This window comes from Sorghum bicolor, chromosome 3 (assembly GCF_000003195.3).
Source record: "Sorghum bicolor cultivar BTx623 chromosome 3, Sorghum_bicolor_NCBIv3, whole genome shotgun sequence".
Lineage (NCBI taxonomy): Eukaryota > Viridiplantae > Streptophyta > Magnoliopsida > Poales > Poaceae > Sorghum > Sorghum bicolor.
Genome location: NC_012872.2, coordinates 55359004 through 55375311, shown reverse-complemented (window position 1 = coordinate 55375311; position 16308 = coordinate 55359004). Strand labels below are relative to the sequence as shown.

The window sequence follows — 16308 nt, the reverse complement described above, 5'->3', positions numbered from 1 at the left end:
CGCCTTCAGTTCGTTCGCCGCCGGTGAATGGTGTGGTGATCTGCCACCAGCGGCGGAGCATGGGCGGAATATTTGCATTCCTTGCCTCCGATCCTCCACTCCACGTCGTCACCCACCCATTCACCTAGAGCATATTTTTTCAGTTAACGGGCAGCAGCCACAGCCAGCAAAAGAGGCTTCAGAGGCTGGCAGTGGGCAGTGGCAGCTTCCAAATCCCCGCGTCCTTGTCTTGTCACACTCACACGTCCCAGTCCCAGAACAGCACTTGGTTGGCATCCCCAGGCCAGTCACCTCACCGTCATGCACCGGCGTACAAGAAGCTCTGGCTGGAGGCTGCCCTTTCTGAGATTTTCCCTAGAGCATGGAATATTGCGGTATAATTTGCCCAGTCGAAATCTGTCATTTGCAGCATAGAGTAGGTGACAGTGCATGAGATGATGTAGTGTGAATTGTGATTGGTAGTATGAAATGCAGAGAAGAGATTGCTCTCACCTTTAATCTCCCCTCTTTTTTTTTTCAACGGCTGAGGGGGTGCTGTAACCAGTTGATCTGAGCAGACAGGCCAATTAGCAACTCAAATCGGCTAGGGGAAAAAAACATTGTTGCGATGTTGCATTGTCGTTGAGATCACACATGATAAAGGACACCTTTTTTGCTAGGACTGGAAAAGGCCATGGGGAAGAATGGAACAAAGATAAGCAGATTGCCCTCCCTTTTCTGCTGACTTTTGTATTTGCAAGCCCTCCCATTCGTCCAAACCGGAATTTGGGTGTGCAACTCGCGCTGGCCCGACAGGTGGTCGACGCGGAAAAGTGATGCAGAGGTGCAGAACATCTTCTTTTTTTTTCTGAATGAATGCTGTCAACAACAGTCTCTCTTGTGCTCAATAGTCAATGTCTCAAAGGCCCTGGACCCCTGCTATCTTATTCCAGTATACACCAAGGCCGAGTTCTGTTCGTCCAATCTATGCTGAGTGTGAAGTCATTTGGCTAGCTCTGAAAAATTCATGTTACGGGCGGGTGTTCGTACATTGTAGGGTGTAAGACATCTGCTGCCTTGGCTGAAATACAGGTCTTGAAGAGATCAACGATGTCTAGCCCACTGTTAACAAGATGTCCATAAATCCAAGATCAAACACAATCAAGAACGCAAACGTTCCAGAACAACCAATAATCAATCAAGAACATAAACATTCCAGAACAACCGATAATCAATTTAACCTGTGTCACTTCATTTTGTGCAGATGATTTGTAACGCAAAGAGCTGCCACAGGTGACAAGTGCCATCGCACAGCATACCAAACATAGCAGGATTATACAATACAACGAGTGACAGCACCTTCTGTAACCAGACTAGGAGCTATTTAGTACTCTTCAGTCTTCACAGCATACTCTCCACAAGCTAGCACTAGGAAAATGGCATCATGGGGATAGTCACAGAACATCATAATTATTAGGGCAATAGTCATAAGATGATGGATCATCAAACTCTGGCTTCAATTGTCATTGTCAAAGATATAGGAGGCCTTTTGCAAATTTCTCAGCACACTAAACAAAGAAACGGGACTGTTTATGACTGAATATTACATGTCCATCACACCCGATGGCCATAGGGTAACAAAAGAAAGCAATCTGATGCAGTCATCTTTTATTCGATGATGCTCTTAAAGAAATGCATGGGTCAAATCTCAAATAGCTTTTGTTTGGACAAAATCCCTAGGTGAAAACTACCACCTGCTTGATGGCCAAATGTCTATTCATAAACAAGGATGCCGTGGAGCAGTCTGGTTCTAGAAAAGAAGTATAATGGATTCATCTGCCTCATCAAATTCTTATTTTCAGAACCATAAGGCATCCTTAGTGATGTCCATCATCTTCATCGTCATGACCATCAGGATCTCCACCATCACCGATGACCTTAAGCTGCACAAATCAACCAACCAAATAATTATATTAATTAACACTGACATCAGCACAGCAGTGTTCTTGTGTAGCAATAACTTATAGTATAGCATAGCAAACAGCAATTTAGCGATTTAAATTACCACAAAGTATTGCGAGCAGACTGGACACTCATGAGGCTCATCTTTTTTCAACCAGAACCATACAACATCATGTTCATCCTCTGCAAAAAAAAGCAGGCAAGGAAAGGCAAAAACCAAGCAATTTGTTACACAAATGCTTCACACCACACGAGCAGCTAACTTCAGAAAAATAAAAGGGTGAGGAGCCGAGGACAACACTGACTTACCTCCCTCACCACCAGGGCAACCGACTATCCGCTTGTTATAGTAGGACTCGATGACAGCTGGTGCCTCCTGCAGGAACAGCAACAAAAGAAGCAATGAATAATGCAGAGTACACAAGAAAAAAAACGTAGCAGGCTCTCCAGGTTTAATCTGAAACTTCTGAAGGTAAGGAAGAAGGTAGAACAGCGAAACTCTGAATGCTTACATCCATGGTTTTTAAGGCAGTAAGCAAGGCATGGAGACCTACCCCCTTCACAACACCTAGTTGTTCATAAGGCGAGGTGAAGTGACGCCTTACCATTCTAAGAAATAGGAAAGAGTGAAGTCCGATTCACCCCCTGAACAACTCACTGAATTTGAAAGACCCCCTCGAACTTCAATACCGGACAACATACACACCTTAACTTTTCAAACTACACCTTAACTTTTTCAAACAACACCTTAAATTTTCGTTCATAAGGCGAGGTGCGTATGTTCTGTGGTATTGAAGTTTGAGGCAGTCTTTCAGATTCTGGGGGGAGTGGGGTGGGGGGGTGGGGGGTTGAATCACACTTTACTCAATAGGAAAATAGCAGCAAGGAGAATAAAAGAAAAAACAGAAAAGGGCAAAAGAAAAGAGAAGTGGTTGGCCCAGCCCACGAGTGCCCTCCTGTACATGTCCATTCTCAGGTCACGGTCCATTCTCAGGTCACGGTCTAACAGGGCCACCGATACACACTTCCATGCCCACACATGCCACCTGCGCCCAGCTCCCTGCTTCTCTCACGCAGGTGCAGCACCGCCGCATCTCCCTCCCTCACGCAGGTGCAGAGCGCGGCCACATCTCCCTCCCTCATGCTGCTCTTGCTTGCGTGCGCAGCCTGCCCTCCATCTTGCTGCTGCTCCCTCAGATCGATCTCTGTCATGGTCCCTTATGGATCAGGTGATGCTGTCACCATAGATGTCCCAAGCAGTGCCGGATTTGGTGGAGATGAGATGGGAACAGCTGCATGGCCTTTCTGGTTGATTTCCTATCTTTTTTTTCCTTCTGTTTTGCCTCCAGTCTCCTTGGACCTCTCACTACTTTTGGCTAGGTGTCGACGCCTTGCTCCCTGCAGGCTCCTCATCGCCAAGGCGATGGCAATGCCTTAAAAACACTGCTAACATCCAAACTTGGTTTACAGAGCAAAGCACATTATACCCATTAACTGTCTCAAAGGAAACTAACACCTAAAACTGTGGACCAATATTTGCACAAAGAAAAAGAAGAGGGCAGGTACACAGCAAGACAAGAAGACATGGCAACACTGCAAGGTGATAGCTTAAATGGTGAAATAACAATGTCTCCAGGCCTATGAACATTTTTTTTCATAGAATGGATATGTCAAAACTCAATAACAAAAACAAACTGATCATCGTAAAAAGAAAAGGTAAATCGAGCTCAAGCCAAGTTACAGAAATAACCTAATACCCTGGTTCATTGATTCTTGTTCTTCATACTACCGCAACCAGACTGATAGTGTTTACCCCAGGTACGAAACTAACATTGGCATGACAGGTTACAACCTTAGCTCACAAAAATGAAGGAGCTAAATCCAACTTTATGTCAAGACTCATGAGTTACACAATATGAGAAACTTGATATCAAGGCAGAGTTACATATATGCAACATGATGCGAAATTACTTAAAAGATGAGGGGTTTTGAAACTTGTGTTGATGTGCTGATGGTTAAATTTTTCCCATTGCACCACTGAATTATCAAGCTTTTAGTCCATATAGCATTGTTAAACAGAATGCATTCCAAATAGCATACTCTTACGACCATATGGTACTTATCAAGCCAAGAATTAGTTGTATCAGACTATCAGTGTGACCAACAGCTCTATAGAACCAAGTAGAATAACAACAACACTGCCAAGATAGACATCTGCCATAAATGGAAAATTGGTTTTAAGTGTTGGTGTGCATGTCACAATTTTATTAATTTGTCATCATCGCCTTTCGCATCGGCATCTCAGCATGAGTAGGCAAAGAGCATAGCTCAATGGCTATTCCGAAAGTACATTCAAATGGAAAAGGAACATAAGTATGAATATAGATCAACAATTTCAGTTGTTACAATTATAAACACAGATATTGTGTGTACTTTCAAAATTGAACTGTATTGGTAGCCCAATAGATATAAGGCAGGCTGCAACAATAATAATACGGTGTCTAATGCATGGCAGTTTTAAAACAGCAATAGTATGTCTAGCATGTGCAAAGCAACTTGCTGAGAAGCAGCCAAACAGGCTCAAAGCTTCACAGCTCTATTCATAAAACTAGCTATGGAAATGTGAATGGTTTGAAATTGCACAAAACCCTAGTAACAACATTCAGCAGAAAACATGGCATGGTAGAGAAAAGATAAAAAAGATTTTTAAAACACCAGCCAGACACATGATGCCAAATTTTCAGAACAATGTATGATAAACAGGATTGATGTTCATTATCCGAGCATAATAGTAACACAACAAAGCATGGATACTGATAGATGAGGCACCAAGACGTCCCGACATACCGACATAGTGCATTTTCCCTAATAACAATACAAATAGTTTGCAGCACAATACAAATCTGACCACTCTCGTTTAGTTTACCCAATAACCCAGATGTTATCAATTATTATCAGAACTATACATCCCAGACATTTCATTATAACACCAATCAACGAAGATTATTATCAGAACTATACATCCCAGACATAGAAAGCCTCGATGTATAATCCGATCCAGGAACAACAGAAACAACGGTCAAATCTACGACGGCCAACTAACCTTGGTACCGAAGGGACCGACCGGTGGATCCATGTCAAACCGCTTCTTCCCCTGCAAAACCCATGCCAGATCGAGGAATCAGAAGCCATTTATTTCCCAGACCCAAATCGGACGTGCATTCCAGCTCCTCCCTCTCGAACAAGGGCCGGATCATCTCACCTGGAGCTCGGCCTCCAGCTCCTCCCGCTCGAGCCCCGTGGCGATGGGCATGACGTCCTCCACCTTCGCCGGCTTGTCCTCTGCAGCACACCCACGCAGCCACCGACCGCCCCTATCAGCGCTGGACCACCGCCAGGGAATCGAGATCCGGGGATACGAGATCCTTACCTGAGAGGAGCGGGCTGGTGCGGCGGAAGGCGGCGGCCGCCGAGGAGAGCGGCGCGGCGCGGGCTGCAGAGGAGGCGGGCGCCGCGGGGGCCCCGGCAGCGGCGGCGGTTGCCCTGCGCAAGGCGGGGGCTAGGGTGTGCAGGCGGCGCCACATGGTGGTAGATGGGCGGGGTCGGGATCTCTCTCTCGGCGGCGGCGGCGGAAATGGAGATGGATGGGCTCGATTCGATTTGACCCGGGGACGAAGACGGCGGCGGAGAGGAAATAATAAGGGCAGCCGGGCAGGGGAACTGGGGAAGTGGCTGTTCGGGCGGCGGGGGCCGGGGAGTGGGTGACTGGGTGGGTGGTTGTGATGCGCGTCGGGGTTCGTGCAAAGGGTTTGATGGACGGAGGAGATCGGGTCTGGGCGAGTGCGCGTGAGCGGTGAGCCGCCCGTGCGGAGGCCGCCACAGGCCGGAAGGGGGGAGTGTGGCGAGGAGACGCGCGCGCGTGAGGTGGCACGTGTGAGAGAAAATTTCCGTTGCAAATTTGTGTTCACTTCAAATAAAGGTTCGTCACATCGAATATTTAAACATATATATATATATGAAGTACTATATATAGATTATTTATAAAAATAAAAATATAGTTAAAGAGTAATTTATCAAACGAATCTTTTAAACTTAATTAGTCCATGATTGGACACTAAGAGCAACTCCAACAGATATACTATCTATGTTATTTAAGCTATTTTATATTTTAAAGTAAAAATTAAAGTCCAACAAATGTGCTATCTAATTTGCTAAAATAGTAAGTTTGCTATTTCTAAACTTTCGCTTGTCATATATAGCATGTCGTCCTCACTAGCTATTCTATACAAAAGCTGTTGTGAAACTCTATGCTTTGAGTGAGTTTTTTATTTTACACAATGACTAAATCTTATAGTTTAAAATATAACTTTATCTAGTCTTTTGGATATGCTCTAATTGTCAAATAAGACGAAAATACTACAATACTCGTTAAACTTTAACAACCCCACCAAACACCTCTTTGTCATAAAAGAGAAAATACCATCATCCACCATATCAAACTCTGAGAAAGAAATTCCATCTGTGAACGGTGCCTTTATTTGAGCTGAAATTAATGAGTAATAGGTTTCATAATATTATTGTTGCCATAATTCTTTATATGATATTCTGCTTGATTACAGTGTGTTATGGCAAATAATCAGTAACAACCAAAGGTTGGAGGATAGAAAAATATTTTGTTTCAGCTTATCTCTTAAATTTTGAGAAATAAAAAAACACTAAGCACGACCACTACGCCTTTTAAAATTATGTGTTCGTCTCACGCCTTGTTTAGCTTCCAAAAAATTTTATAAATTTTTTTAGATTCCCCGTCACATCGAATTTTTAGACACATACATGGAGTATTAAATATGGACGAAAAAAAAATATAATTGCACAATTTAGTCGGAATTGACGAGACAGATCTTTTAAGTCTAGTTAGTCCATGATTGGACAATATTTGTCAAATACAAACGAAAGTGCTACAATGTCGATTTCATAAATTTTTTTGGAACTAAACAAGGCCAGATTAAAACTGTAGGCATGCGTGAAGCCAACACTCCATACACACTTTTTTATTTTTACACACTTTTTTTTATAATAGTACTAGACGTTTGAATCGGCTAATTTCATTGAAGTCGGATATCTGCAGCAAAATTTGCGTTGATTTGTTCAGGGAGAAGGTAAAAAACAGCATCATCGTTTTTTTTTTTTTTTTTTACAGAAACCAGCAGCATCGTTGGATGCCACGGAACGGCGGACTGCACAGTGAGACTATCTCCAACAGCATGAACCTAAATAGAAGACCCATTTGATGTTTTGGGTCACGTTATGGCAAAGAGTTACAAATCTAAAAGTTCTCTTTTCCAACAGCAAACGCAAAAGCATGACAAAAGTAGTTTCGAGCGGTATCATGCAGCGTGACCCATATTTGTGTTCCCCACTACAACTTAGGCCTTGTTTAGTTCGTAAAATTTTTTATTTTTGGGTACTGTAGCATTTCGTTTTTATTTGACAAACATTGTCCAATCACGGAGTAACTAGACTCAAAAGATTCATCTCATAAATTACAGGTAAATTGTGCAGTTAGTTTTTATTTTTGTATATATTTAATGCTCCATGCATACGACCAAAAATTCGATGTGACGAAAAATCTTGAAAATTTTTGCGAACTAAACAAGGCCTTACCCAAAATAGGTTTGTTCTTTAGGTCTTCCGTTGGACCTCATTTTCTTCCAATAAAGTGATATCAAGTAGGCATTTTGGCGTGATACATCAGCTGTTGGAGACCGTCTGAGTCCGTGACCGTAGTTTGACTCTCAGCCAACGTCAGGGAACCGGGGGTTCCAAACAGTTGCTGCAGCCTAGCACGCGCCGCGCGACTGCCGGAGGCGATGGAGGCGCCGGCACCATGGAGAGTGCTCGAGTTCTACAGCGGCATCGGCGGCATGGTACTATCGAATACCCTGCTCTCTCCTCCCATTCGCCCCGTCATCTATCTAATCTAACGGCGGCTAGGGTTTCTGCGCCTTTCCCCTTTTGCTTGCAGAGGTACTCGCTGATGGCGTCGGGCGTGCGGGCGGAGGTGGTGGAAGCCTTCGACATCAACGACGTCGCAAATGACGTCTATGAGCACAACTTCGGCCACCGCCCCTGCCAGGTGCGCTCCGCTTTGACCCCAAAATCTTACGCTCTTCTGAAGCCGAGATAGAATGTGTCTAGTGCAACCGATAGTGTGAACCTAGGCGCAAGGCAAAGAAATGCAGCTGTGATGATCACCTGAAGATTCGGCCAGAACCTTGGCTATGCTGCCTGATGTTCAGATAACGCCACACTTTTTAGCCCTGTTTTCTTGGTACTGCAGGCATAGTGTTGCTCTTGTATTTGCATTTTACAATTTTAGTAAGTATCGATTGCTAACTCTACTTTAGTTGAGGATGCCTTCTTCATTGCTTGCCCATAGCTTGATAAATTAGAGTTTTCATTAACTTTGAAGTTGCAACTCACAAGGGAATAGAGGGGGCAATGGCCACTTGTATTTCTCATTTTGTGTAGAGTTATGCACCTGGGTCATGTACCTCACCTCCACAGGATATTCATATTATCATTCTACCTACACACTGGTTATTATGTTTTAGTTTGACTTGAGAAGAATGAACTGAACTATGCTGTTATAGTTTTATTAACTATTAACTGTATGTGCATGCATCATTCTTGTACTACAGGGGAACATTCAAACGCTCACTGCTAGTGACTTAGACAAATACAAGGCACATGCATGGCTTCTTTCTCCTCCATGCCAGCCATACACACGGCAAGGTTTCCCTCTCAATAATATCTATTCGAGCACTATATTCTCTTTTTCAATTTTGGTTCATGGATTAACCATTGTGTAGGACTTCAGAAGCACTCAGCTGATGCTCGTGCATTTTCATTCATCAAGATTCTCAACCTCATGCAAGACATGAGCTATCCTCCACAAATGTTATTTGTGGAAAATGTAGTTGGATTCGAGGTTGGTTATAAACACTATTTCAATTTTTTTTAATACTTGAACTTCTCAACAGTGGATATCTTGTTCATTTATGCCAGGTGTCTGATACACATGATCAATTGCTGGAGGTCCTTTCAAGTCTCAATTTTAACACACAAGAATTCATCCTGAGCCCTTTACAGTTTGGTGTCCCATATTCTAGACCTCGCTACTTCTGTTTGGTAAGAACCTTTTAGTGTCTTGACAAGTTATACTGTCATAGCGTTTTTTTGAGGAAACAGGAGGGGTTTGATCCCCTACTGGATTTTATTAAAAACAGGTTTAAGTACACTGTCATAGCATTTCACAGCCTTTATTTTCATTTTTATTTGCTCGTCACTTCTTAGTTGCCTGTTACCTGAGGGATGTCCAGGTCTCCAGGAAATCTGTTGCTTATGATAAAAATATGGTACTTTTCTTACTTCTTAGTGTGTTGAAAAAGGCACTCCTTCAGAAATGAGAAACTGTGTCTGTGTGGGGCATTTTCTGATAAGTGATGAATCCACTGGATGGTGTTTGTGTGGATCAATTATGTAACTACAGCTGATTTTTTATCAACAGGCAAAACGAGAACCTATGCGGTTTCGAAATGCATCGGTCAACAATAAGTTGCTCCAGACACCTATGTGCCTAAGCATGACACTGAACAGTACATCACAAGGTAGTGACCACCAAACTGAAGAAGAGCTCGAGCCAGTTTGTAAGCCAATAAAAGATTTTCTTGGTAAGTAGGATGGCTTGCCTGCTAGCCTTTATAATAAGGTCTATCATTGTTAAGGTTACATGATTTTATTTGAAGAAGCTGATTTGTAGTTGTAATGACACTGTATCTTATGTAGTCAAGGAGGCTGATGGAGGCACTCGAAATGAGTCAGTTTTGCAAGCTTACATGGTTCCAGTAAACTTGATTGAGCGGTGGGGGAACGCTATGGGTATCCTTGATTCTTTCTTGTATTGAGTTACCCTTATCATTTTTTATCGTTTCTTAATGTGGTTTGTTTGGTATGTTACATTTATTAATTTTATTAACTTCTAGTAATCTTTGATTTTGGTATTGTGGTTACTCCTTTGACTACTTGCAAGATATTGTATACCCTGAATCTAAGCGGTGCTGCTGTTTCACTAAAAGCTACTATCGTTATGTGAAGGGGACAGGCTCCTTGTTGGCTACATCTGAAGTAAGGTTCTTCTCATTTTGTCTAAGTTTCACTCATTTATACGTTATCTGTTTTTGCCTAATAATAACCTTACTTCAAATACTAGAACATCAAATGGGTTCCTGAAGAGAAGCTTCAAGTTTCTTCCCTGAAGGAGTTGGGCCTACGATATTTCACCCCTCGAGAGGTAGCTGCCTGTTTACACTTCATGTGTTTAAATCCTTCCCCTGGCTCTTGTTTTTTATGGAATACGCAGGAGGGCTGCGTATCATTGCATCAAGATAGGCTTCCCCTGGCTCTTGATGTTGTTCAAATAACTTTTCAGGTTGCCAATTTCCATTCCTTCCCTTCAAGTTTCTACTTCCCAGATCACATAAGCCTCAAGCAACAGTGAGTTTAAGTTCCATTAATATACACTTCTGATTTGCTTCAGTAAACTACAAGAGCATTTGAATTGCAGTACATATAAGAAGCATGAGAGATAAAGCTATTTGTTTTTTAACGAATAATGGGGTCACTATCATTCTATCAAAATAGTGTTTATAGTTACAGGTTGCCATATAGCTTTTGAAATCATCTTGTTGCAGGTATGCTATGCTGGGTAATAGTCTGAGTATAGCAGTTGTGGGTCCTTTGCTATGTTATCTCTTTGCTGAGGCCTGAGGCATAGAGAAGTCCAGTCAGCCTTGGTGACATTAACCTGGCACAAACACTAGCCGCAATCTGCCGGAACTTTTCCATACTTTGATTTAAGCAAGGTTGGTATTTAAGTACGATATATATGTTCTTCTGCACTTATCTGGGTTTACATGTGTTGATCTCCAGCTCACTTTTTTGAACCTTATTGCTTTGGTATGGTAGCACTCATTCGAAAGATGATTCTCACATTGCAACCCACTTTGTAGGTTTTGGGGACTACGGTTTGGCCATTTGGTGAGGACACCGTGTAGGCACAAGCGCACAATTTATGTATCAACAAAGGTGTACCATTCAATAGAGAAGCTGTTTCTGCGCAGACTTCCCTCCCTCCCTCACATGCTTATATTGTCATGGTGAATGAATTTTGGAATTGTGACATGTGACCCATTGATGCGGGATGAGGCTGTTGTAATAATTGTTGATCTGAGCTTTAAGGAACTTGGAACCTACTTCCTCCGATGCAATTATAGTTCTATTCTTACTTAAATTATTTAAAGTTTGACAATATTTATGATATAAGATATGTATAGCAAGTATAAAAATATACTCAATGAAGAATCTAGTACTGTATATCATAAACATCGTCAAACTCAAGATTCTTTGACTTAGTATTATGCTTGAATTGTATTTTGATTCTGGAGAGAGGGAGTTGACTTGGTATTATGCTTGAATTGTACTATCTTTATCCTAAATTGTAAGTCATTCCAAAAATCTTGGAGAGTTAAACTATCCTAAGTTTGATCAAATTTATATGATAAAATAATTATTATCACAATACCAACTAAGTATCATTGGATTCTTTCTTAATTATATTTTAATAGTATACTCACTTTATATTACAAATTTTAGTGTTATCACTTTATATTACAAATTTTAGTATTACAAATTTTAGTATGAGTAAAGTCCACCACTGGTCCCTAAACTTGCGTTGTCGTGTCATCCCGGTCCCTAAAATCACAAATCGATCGTTTAGGTCCTCGAACTTGTTCGTCTGTGTCATCTCGGTCCCTAAACGTGTTCAGTTGTGTTATCCCGGTTTCTAAACTTAGAAATCATCCGTTTAGGTCCTTAAATTTGTTCAGCTGTGTTATTTCGGTCCCTAAACTTGGTTTGAATCTCATCTGGGTCAAAACAAAGCGATCTAAAAAACTATATATCAAAAAATAATTCATAACTTTTTCATATAAACTCGAATGAAGATAAACTTTATACCAAAGTTATAGTCCTCAGCACAATCTACAATTTTGTAGTTGAAAAGTTTTTTATTTGAAGTCGTTTAGTGTTATAAAATTTAATTTTAAATTTTAAAATCTATAAACTTATAAAAAATATTTTGGGACCCCAAAACTATTTTAATTTAAAAACTTTTCAACTGCAAAGTTATATATCACGTTGTTGCCTATAATTTTGATATAAAATTTATCTTCATTTGAGTTCATATAAAAAAGTTATGAGTTATTTTTCAATATAAAGTTTTTAGATTCGTCCTGTTTTGACCTAGATGAGACTTAAAAACAAGTTTAGGGACCGGGATGACACGACGGAACAAGTTTGAGGACCTATATGAGAGATTTTTAAGTTTAGGGACCAATATGACACAACCTAACAAGTTTAGGTACCTAAATGGTCGTTTTGCGAGTTTAAGGACCGAGATGACACATCCGAACAAGTTTAGGGACAGGTGATGGACTTTACTCTTTTAGTATTTCTCTCTAGAATTTTGGTCAAACTTAAAAATGCTTTGACTCTCTAAGATTCTTGAAATGACTTATAATTTGGAATGGAGGGAGTATTTTGTTTTTGGAGAGAGGAAATACTTGCAACCAATACTTAAGGCCAGTTTAATGGGGTTTTACGGGAGTTTTATAGGTATTGATAAAGAGAGACAATGAAAGTTACGTCAGATGAAATGCATTTCGTGGGAATTTTGTCTACACACAAACCCTGAAGTTTCTGTTAGTGCTGTCTTTCACCAATCAGTATGCATTATTAGTGATCACCAGTTCAATTTTTGTATCAATTTCTAAAAAGTGTTGGGGTTCTGATGAAATTGAACCAGAATGAAGAAATGCAACCGCTATTCCATCAGAAATTGAGAATTCTGAAGAACCCTAAACGGCCTAAAGTCCTGAACGGCTGAACCCCTTCGGCGCCGGCGCCACCATGCGCCCGCCACGGCTCCTAGCCGCCGCCTCCTCACTGTTCCCACGGCGCAGCCTTAACACCGCCGCCGCCGCCACCTCCACCTCCACCGCGGCACCTTCCTCTCCGGCCCCGCCGCCGCAGAGCGCCGCCCAGCCCCTCTCCACCCAATTCTCCAGACCATCCGCCGCCCGTGTTCACGGCGTCGCCGATGACCTCGCTTCCTCCCTCCGCGCACTCCTCGCATCCTCGCCCGACGGCCCGCACGCCTTCCACCTGCTACGTTCCGCTGCGCTGGATACGCGCCTCCCGCCGAACGAGCTCGTCGACGCCGTCCTCTCCGTCGCAGACGCTGGCTCGCCGGCCGCGGCCACGCTCCTCAGTCACGTCCTCACCTGCCTCTCCAGCGCCGCCCGCGACTGCGCGGCCGCCGTGGCCGCATACTCTCGCATGGTCACGAGGGGCGTTGTCCCGGACGCCAAATCTCGCACCGACCTGCTCGTCGCCACGGCACGGGGCGCATCGGCTGCGGATGCGCTCACGCTGTTCGACGAGATGCGGTGCAAGGGGTACTACGCGGATGCTAAGATGTACGACGTCGTGATGCGGGCCTGCGTCGTGGGACGGATGCACGGTGACGCCGTCAGGCTGTTCGACGAAATGGCCGGTGCCGGAGTCAAGCCTGACGAGCGCGTTTATGCCATCACAATCACAGGTTTGTGCAAGCTACGCGATGCAGACCGGGCAGTCCAGGTGCTGGGGAAGATGAGGGAGGCAGGGTTGAAGCCACGGGATTTTACCTACAATTCTGTGGTGGATGTGCTTGTGAAGGTGGGGAGGATGGATGAGGCATTGCGGCTGAAGGATCAGATGCTGCTGGCCACGGGGAAGAAGATGGATGTGTTTCTCGCGACGACGTTGATGCAGGGATATTGCTTGCATGGAGAAATTGGGAAAGCATTAGATTTGTTTGATGAGGCTGTCAGGGATGGTGTGACACCGACCAATGTGACATATACGGTCCTGATCAAAGGTTGTGATGCAGAGGGGATGACAGATGAGACATATAAGCTATGCCGCCAGATGATAGAGCAGGGATTGTTGCCGAGCACATATGAGTTCAATTTGGTGATCAAAGGCCTCTTAAGAAACAAACAGTGGGAGGATGCCATTGCCTTGTTTGATCTTGTGGTTGATACTGGGGTACCAGATGTCTTCACATATGGTTGTCTAATTCATTGGCTCAGTAAGCATCACAAAGTCCACGAGGCAGTCAACTTATGGGATAAGATGAAGGAAGCAGGAGTCAAACCTTCTATTGTGACATGCCACAGCCTGCTGCTGGGGTACTGTGAGAAAGGGTGCATGGATGAAGCACTTAAGTTATACTCTGAGATGCCTGGTAAAGGATTCCCACCTAATGAGGTCACTTACACAACTCTGATGAAAGGGTACATCAAGAAGAAAGCTTTTGACAAGGCCTATGCCCTTCTTAATGAAATGCATCAGAATGGAGTTTCTTGTGGTGAGTATACGTATAACATTTTAATAAATGGACTTTGCATGGTCGATCGTGTTTGTGAAGTTGATGAAATGTTGAAGAGATTTGTAAGTGAAGGTTTTGTTCCAACCACAATGACATACAATAGTATCATTAATGGATTTGTGAAAGCTGGTATGATGGGCTCTGCATTGGCTATGTACCGGCAGATGTGTGAGAAAGGTATAACCCCCAATATAGTGACATATACCAGTTTTATAGATGGTTACTGTAGGACCAACTGCTGTGATCTCGCAGTGAAGCTGCTCATTTACATGAGGTGCAATGGCATTCATCCTGACATTGCTGCATACAATGCTTTCATAAATATGTTTTGCAAACAGGGGAATATGTCTCATGCACTACATTTTTTGGTTCTTCTGTTGAAAGATGGTTTAACACCAAATGTCACTGTCTACAATAGTTTTGTTACAGGGTACAAGAATTTGAAAATGATGGCAGAAGCTTCGAAGTTCTATTATAGCATGATCAAACAAAGAATTGCTGCTGATACAGAAATCTATACAACCTTAATTGATGGGTTCTCAAAAGTTGGCAATGTAGCCTTTGCTTTGGAACTGTACTCAGAGATGTTGGCCAATCACAATATTCCTGATGATAAAACTTTCACAGCGCTAACCCACGGTCTTTGCCGAAGTGGAGACATTGATGGTGCTAAGAGGTTATTGGACGATATGACAAGATTAGATGTGTGTCCAAATACTGTTACTTATAACATGCTGATAAATGCACACATCCGTGATGGTAAGCTGCAAGAGGCATTCCAATTGCATGATAAGATGCTCAGCAGCGGAGTCGTGCCTGATGATACTACATATAACATATTCCCTCTGACCTGTAATAGTTGATGTTCCAACAGCCAGGATTGCTTGCTGCTTGTTCAATCCTACAGTCAGAAACATCATGTATTTCCGACTCGAGGGAGTACCAGTTAGTTTGAAACTTCTGGAAGCAAGTCCTGCAGATGCTAAAAATCCTGTTTCAAATTCTGTCAGTTAAGATGAAGAACCTTGAGCTGTGACTTCAGCAGATTGAAATTTAGGAAACTTGCACTGTAAATGAAGTGAACTTATAACATTGTCAGATAGAAACAAAGGCAACTGGGACATGAATACTAACCAATCTGATGTTTTTACTATTTGACTGTTGCTCCTTTATTGTATTTTCCATTCCATTTGATCCCATCCCATCCATTACTTTGTCTTACGTAAGCTGTAATTTTCCTTTTGAGTATATGTTTTTGTTAAAGAGTTTTTTTATTATAAAAAATCCCTAGTGTGGTTTTTGAGCCCGGTTTGCACTCAAATAACTGGACTGGTACTTTGTGTTTTGTTTTCTCCTAGTTGATTCAGGCGTCTGAATTTTTGGAAAACATGGACATCAACATAAATCTCATTTCTTCATCAGGCCTACTCCTACTCTTTTCCCAAAATAAGTGTCGCTATTGGTATTTATATCGATCAAATTTTCTTAAGTTTGATTAGATTTATAGAAAATATTAACAATATTTATATCTCTAAATAAATTTATTATAAAAATAATTTAATAATATATCTAATGATACTAATTATGTGCTATGAAAATTAATAATTTTGTATGTATTTGGTTAAAATTAAAAGTGTTTGATTTCTCAGAAAACTAGAAAAACATTTATTTTGAGACGGAGGGATATGCCATTGTTGTGGATGCCAGGCATGGAGCAGAAGATAATATTTGTACCATCTGTGTATAGGAGTTGGAGCACCGCCTGCTCGAGGGATGCTTCTACATATACTAGAACATCAGGCACCCTTCGGCCG

At 42.3% G+C, this 16308-nt stretch overlaps 3 protein-coding genes across 3 annotated transcripts; 2 read left to right on the top strand and 1 right to left on the bottom strand.

Annotated features, from left to right (window-relative positions):
- On the bottom strand, positions 1470-5690 carry LOC8054376 (putative cytochrome c oxidase subunit 5b-like). Its single transcript, XM_002455897.2, has 6 exons — positions 5372-5690; positions 5204-5283; positions 5045-5095; positions 2251-2317; positions 2045-2124; positions 1470-1922 (listed from the first exon to the last, which is right to left on the bottom strand). Exons 1-6 carry the CDS (start codon positions 5523-5525, stop codon positions 1857-1859), a joined length of 498 nt encoding a protein of 165 aa, XP_002455942.1. The 5' UTR covers positions 5526-5690; the 3' UTR covers positions 1470-1856.
- On the top strand, positions 7696-11442 carry LOC8054375 (tRNA (cytosine(38)-C(5))-methyltransferase). Its single transcript, XM_021455539.1, has 12 exons — positions 7696-7868; positions 7967-8077; positions 8643-8736; positions 8814-8932; positions 9010-9132; positions 9512-9674; positions 9790-9882; positions 10034-10128; positions 10214-10294; positions 10433-10497; positions 10695-10865; positions 11013-11442. The coding sequence occupies exons 1-11, from the start codon at positions 7812-7814 to the stop codon at positions 10768-10770; spliced, it is 1077 nt and encodes a 358-aa protein (XP_021311214.1). The 5' UTR covers positions 7696-7811; the 3' UTR covers positions 10771-10865; positions 11013-11442.
- LOC8054374 (pentatricopeptide repeat-containing protein At3g54980, mitochondrial) lies at positions 12850-15797 on the top strand. Its single transcript, XM_002458104.2, has one exon. It carries the CDS (start codon positions 12970-12972, stop codon positions 15355-15357), a length of 2388 nt encoding a protein of 795 aa, XP_002458149.1. The 5' UTR covers positions 12850-12969; the 3' UTR covers positions 15358-15797.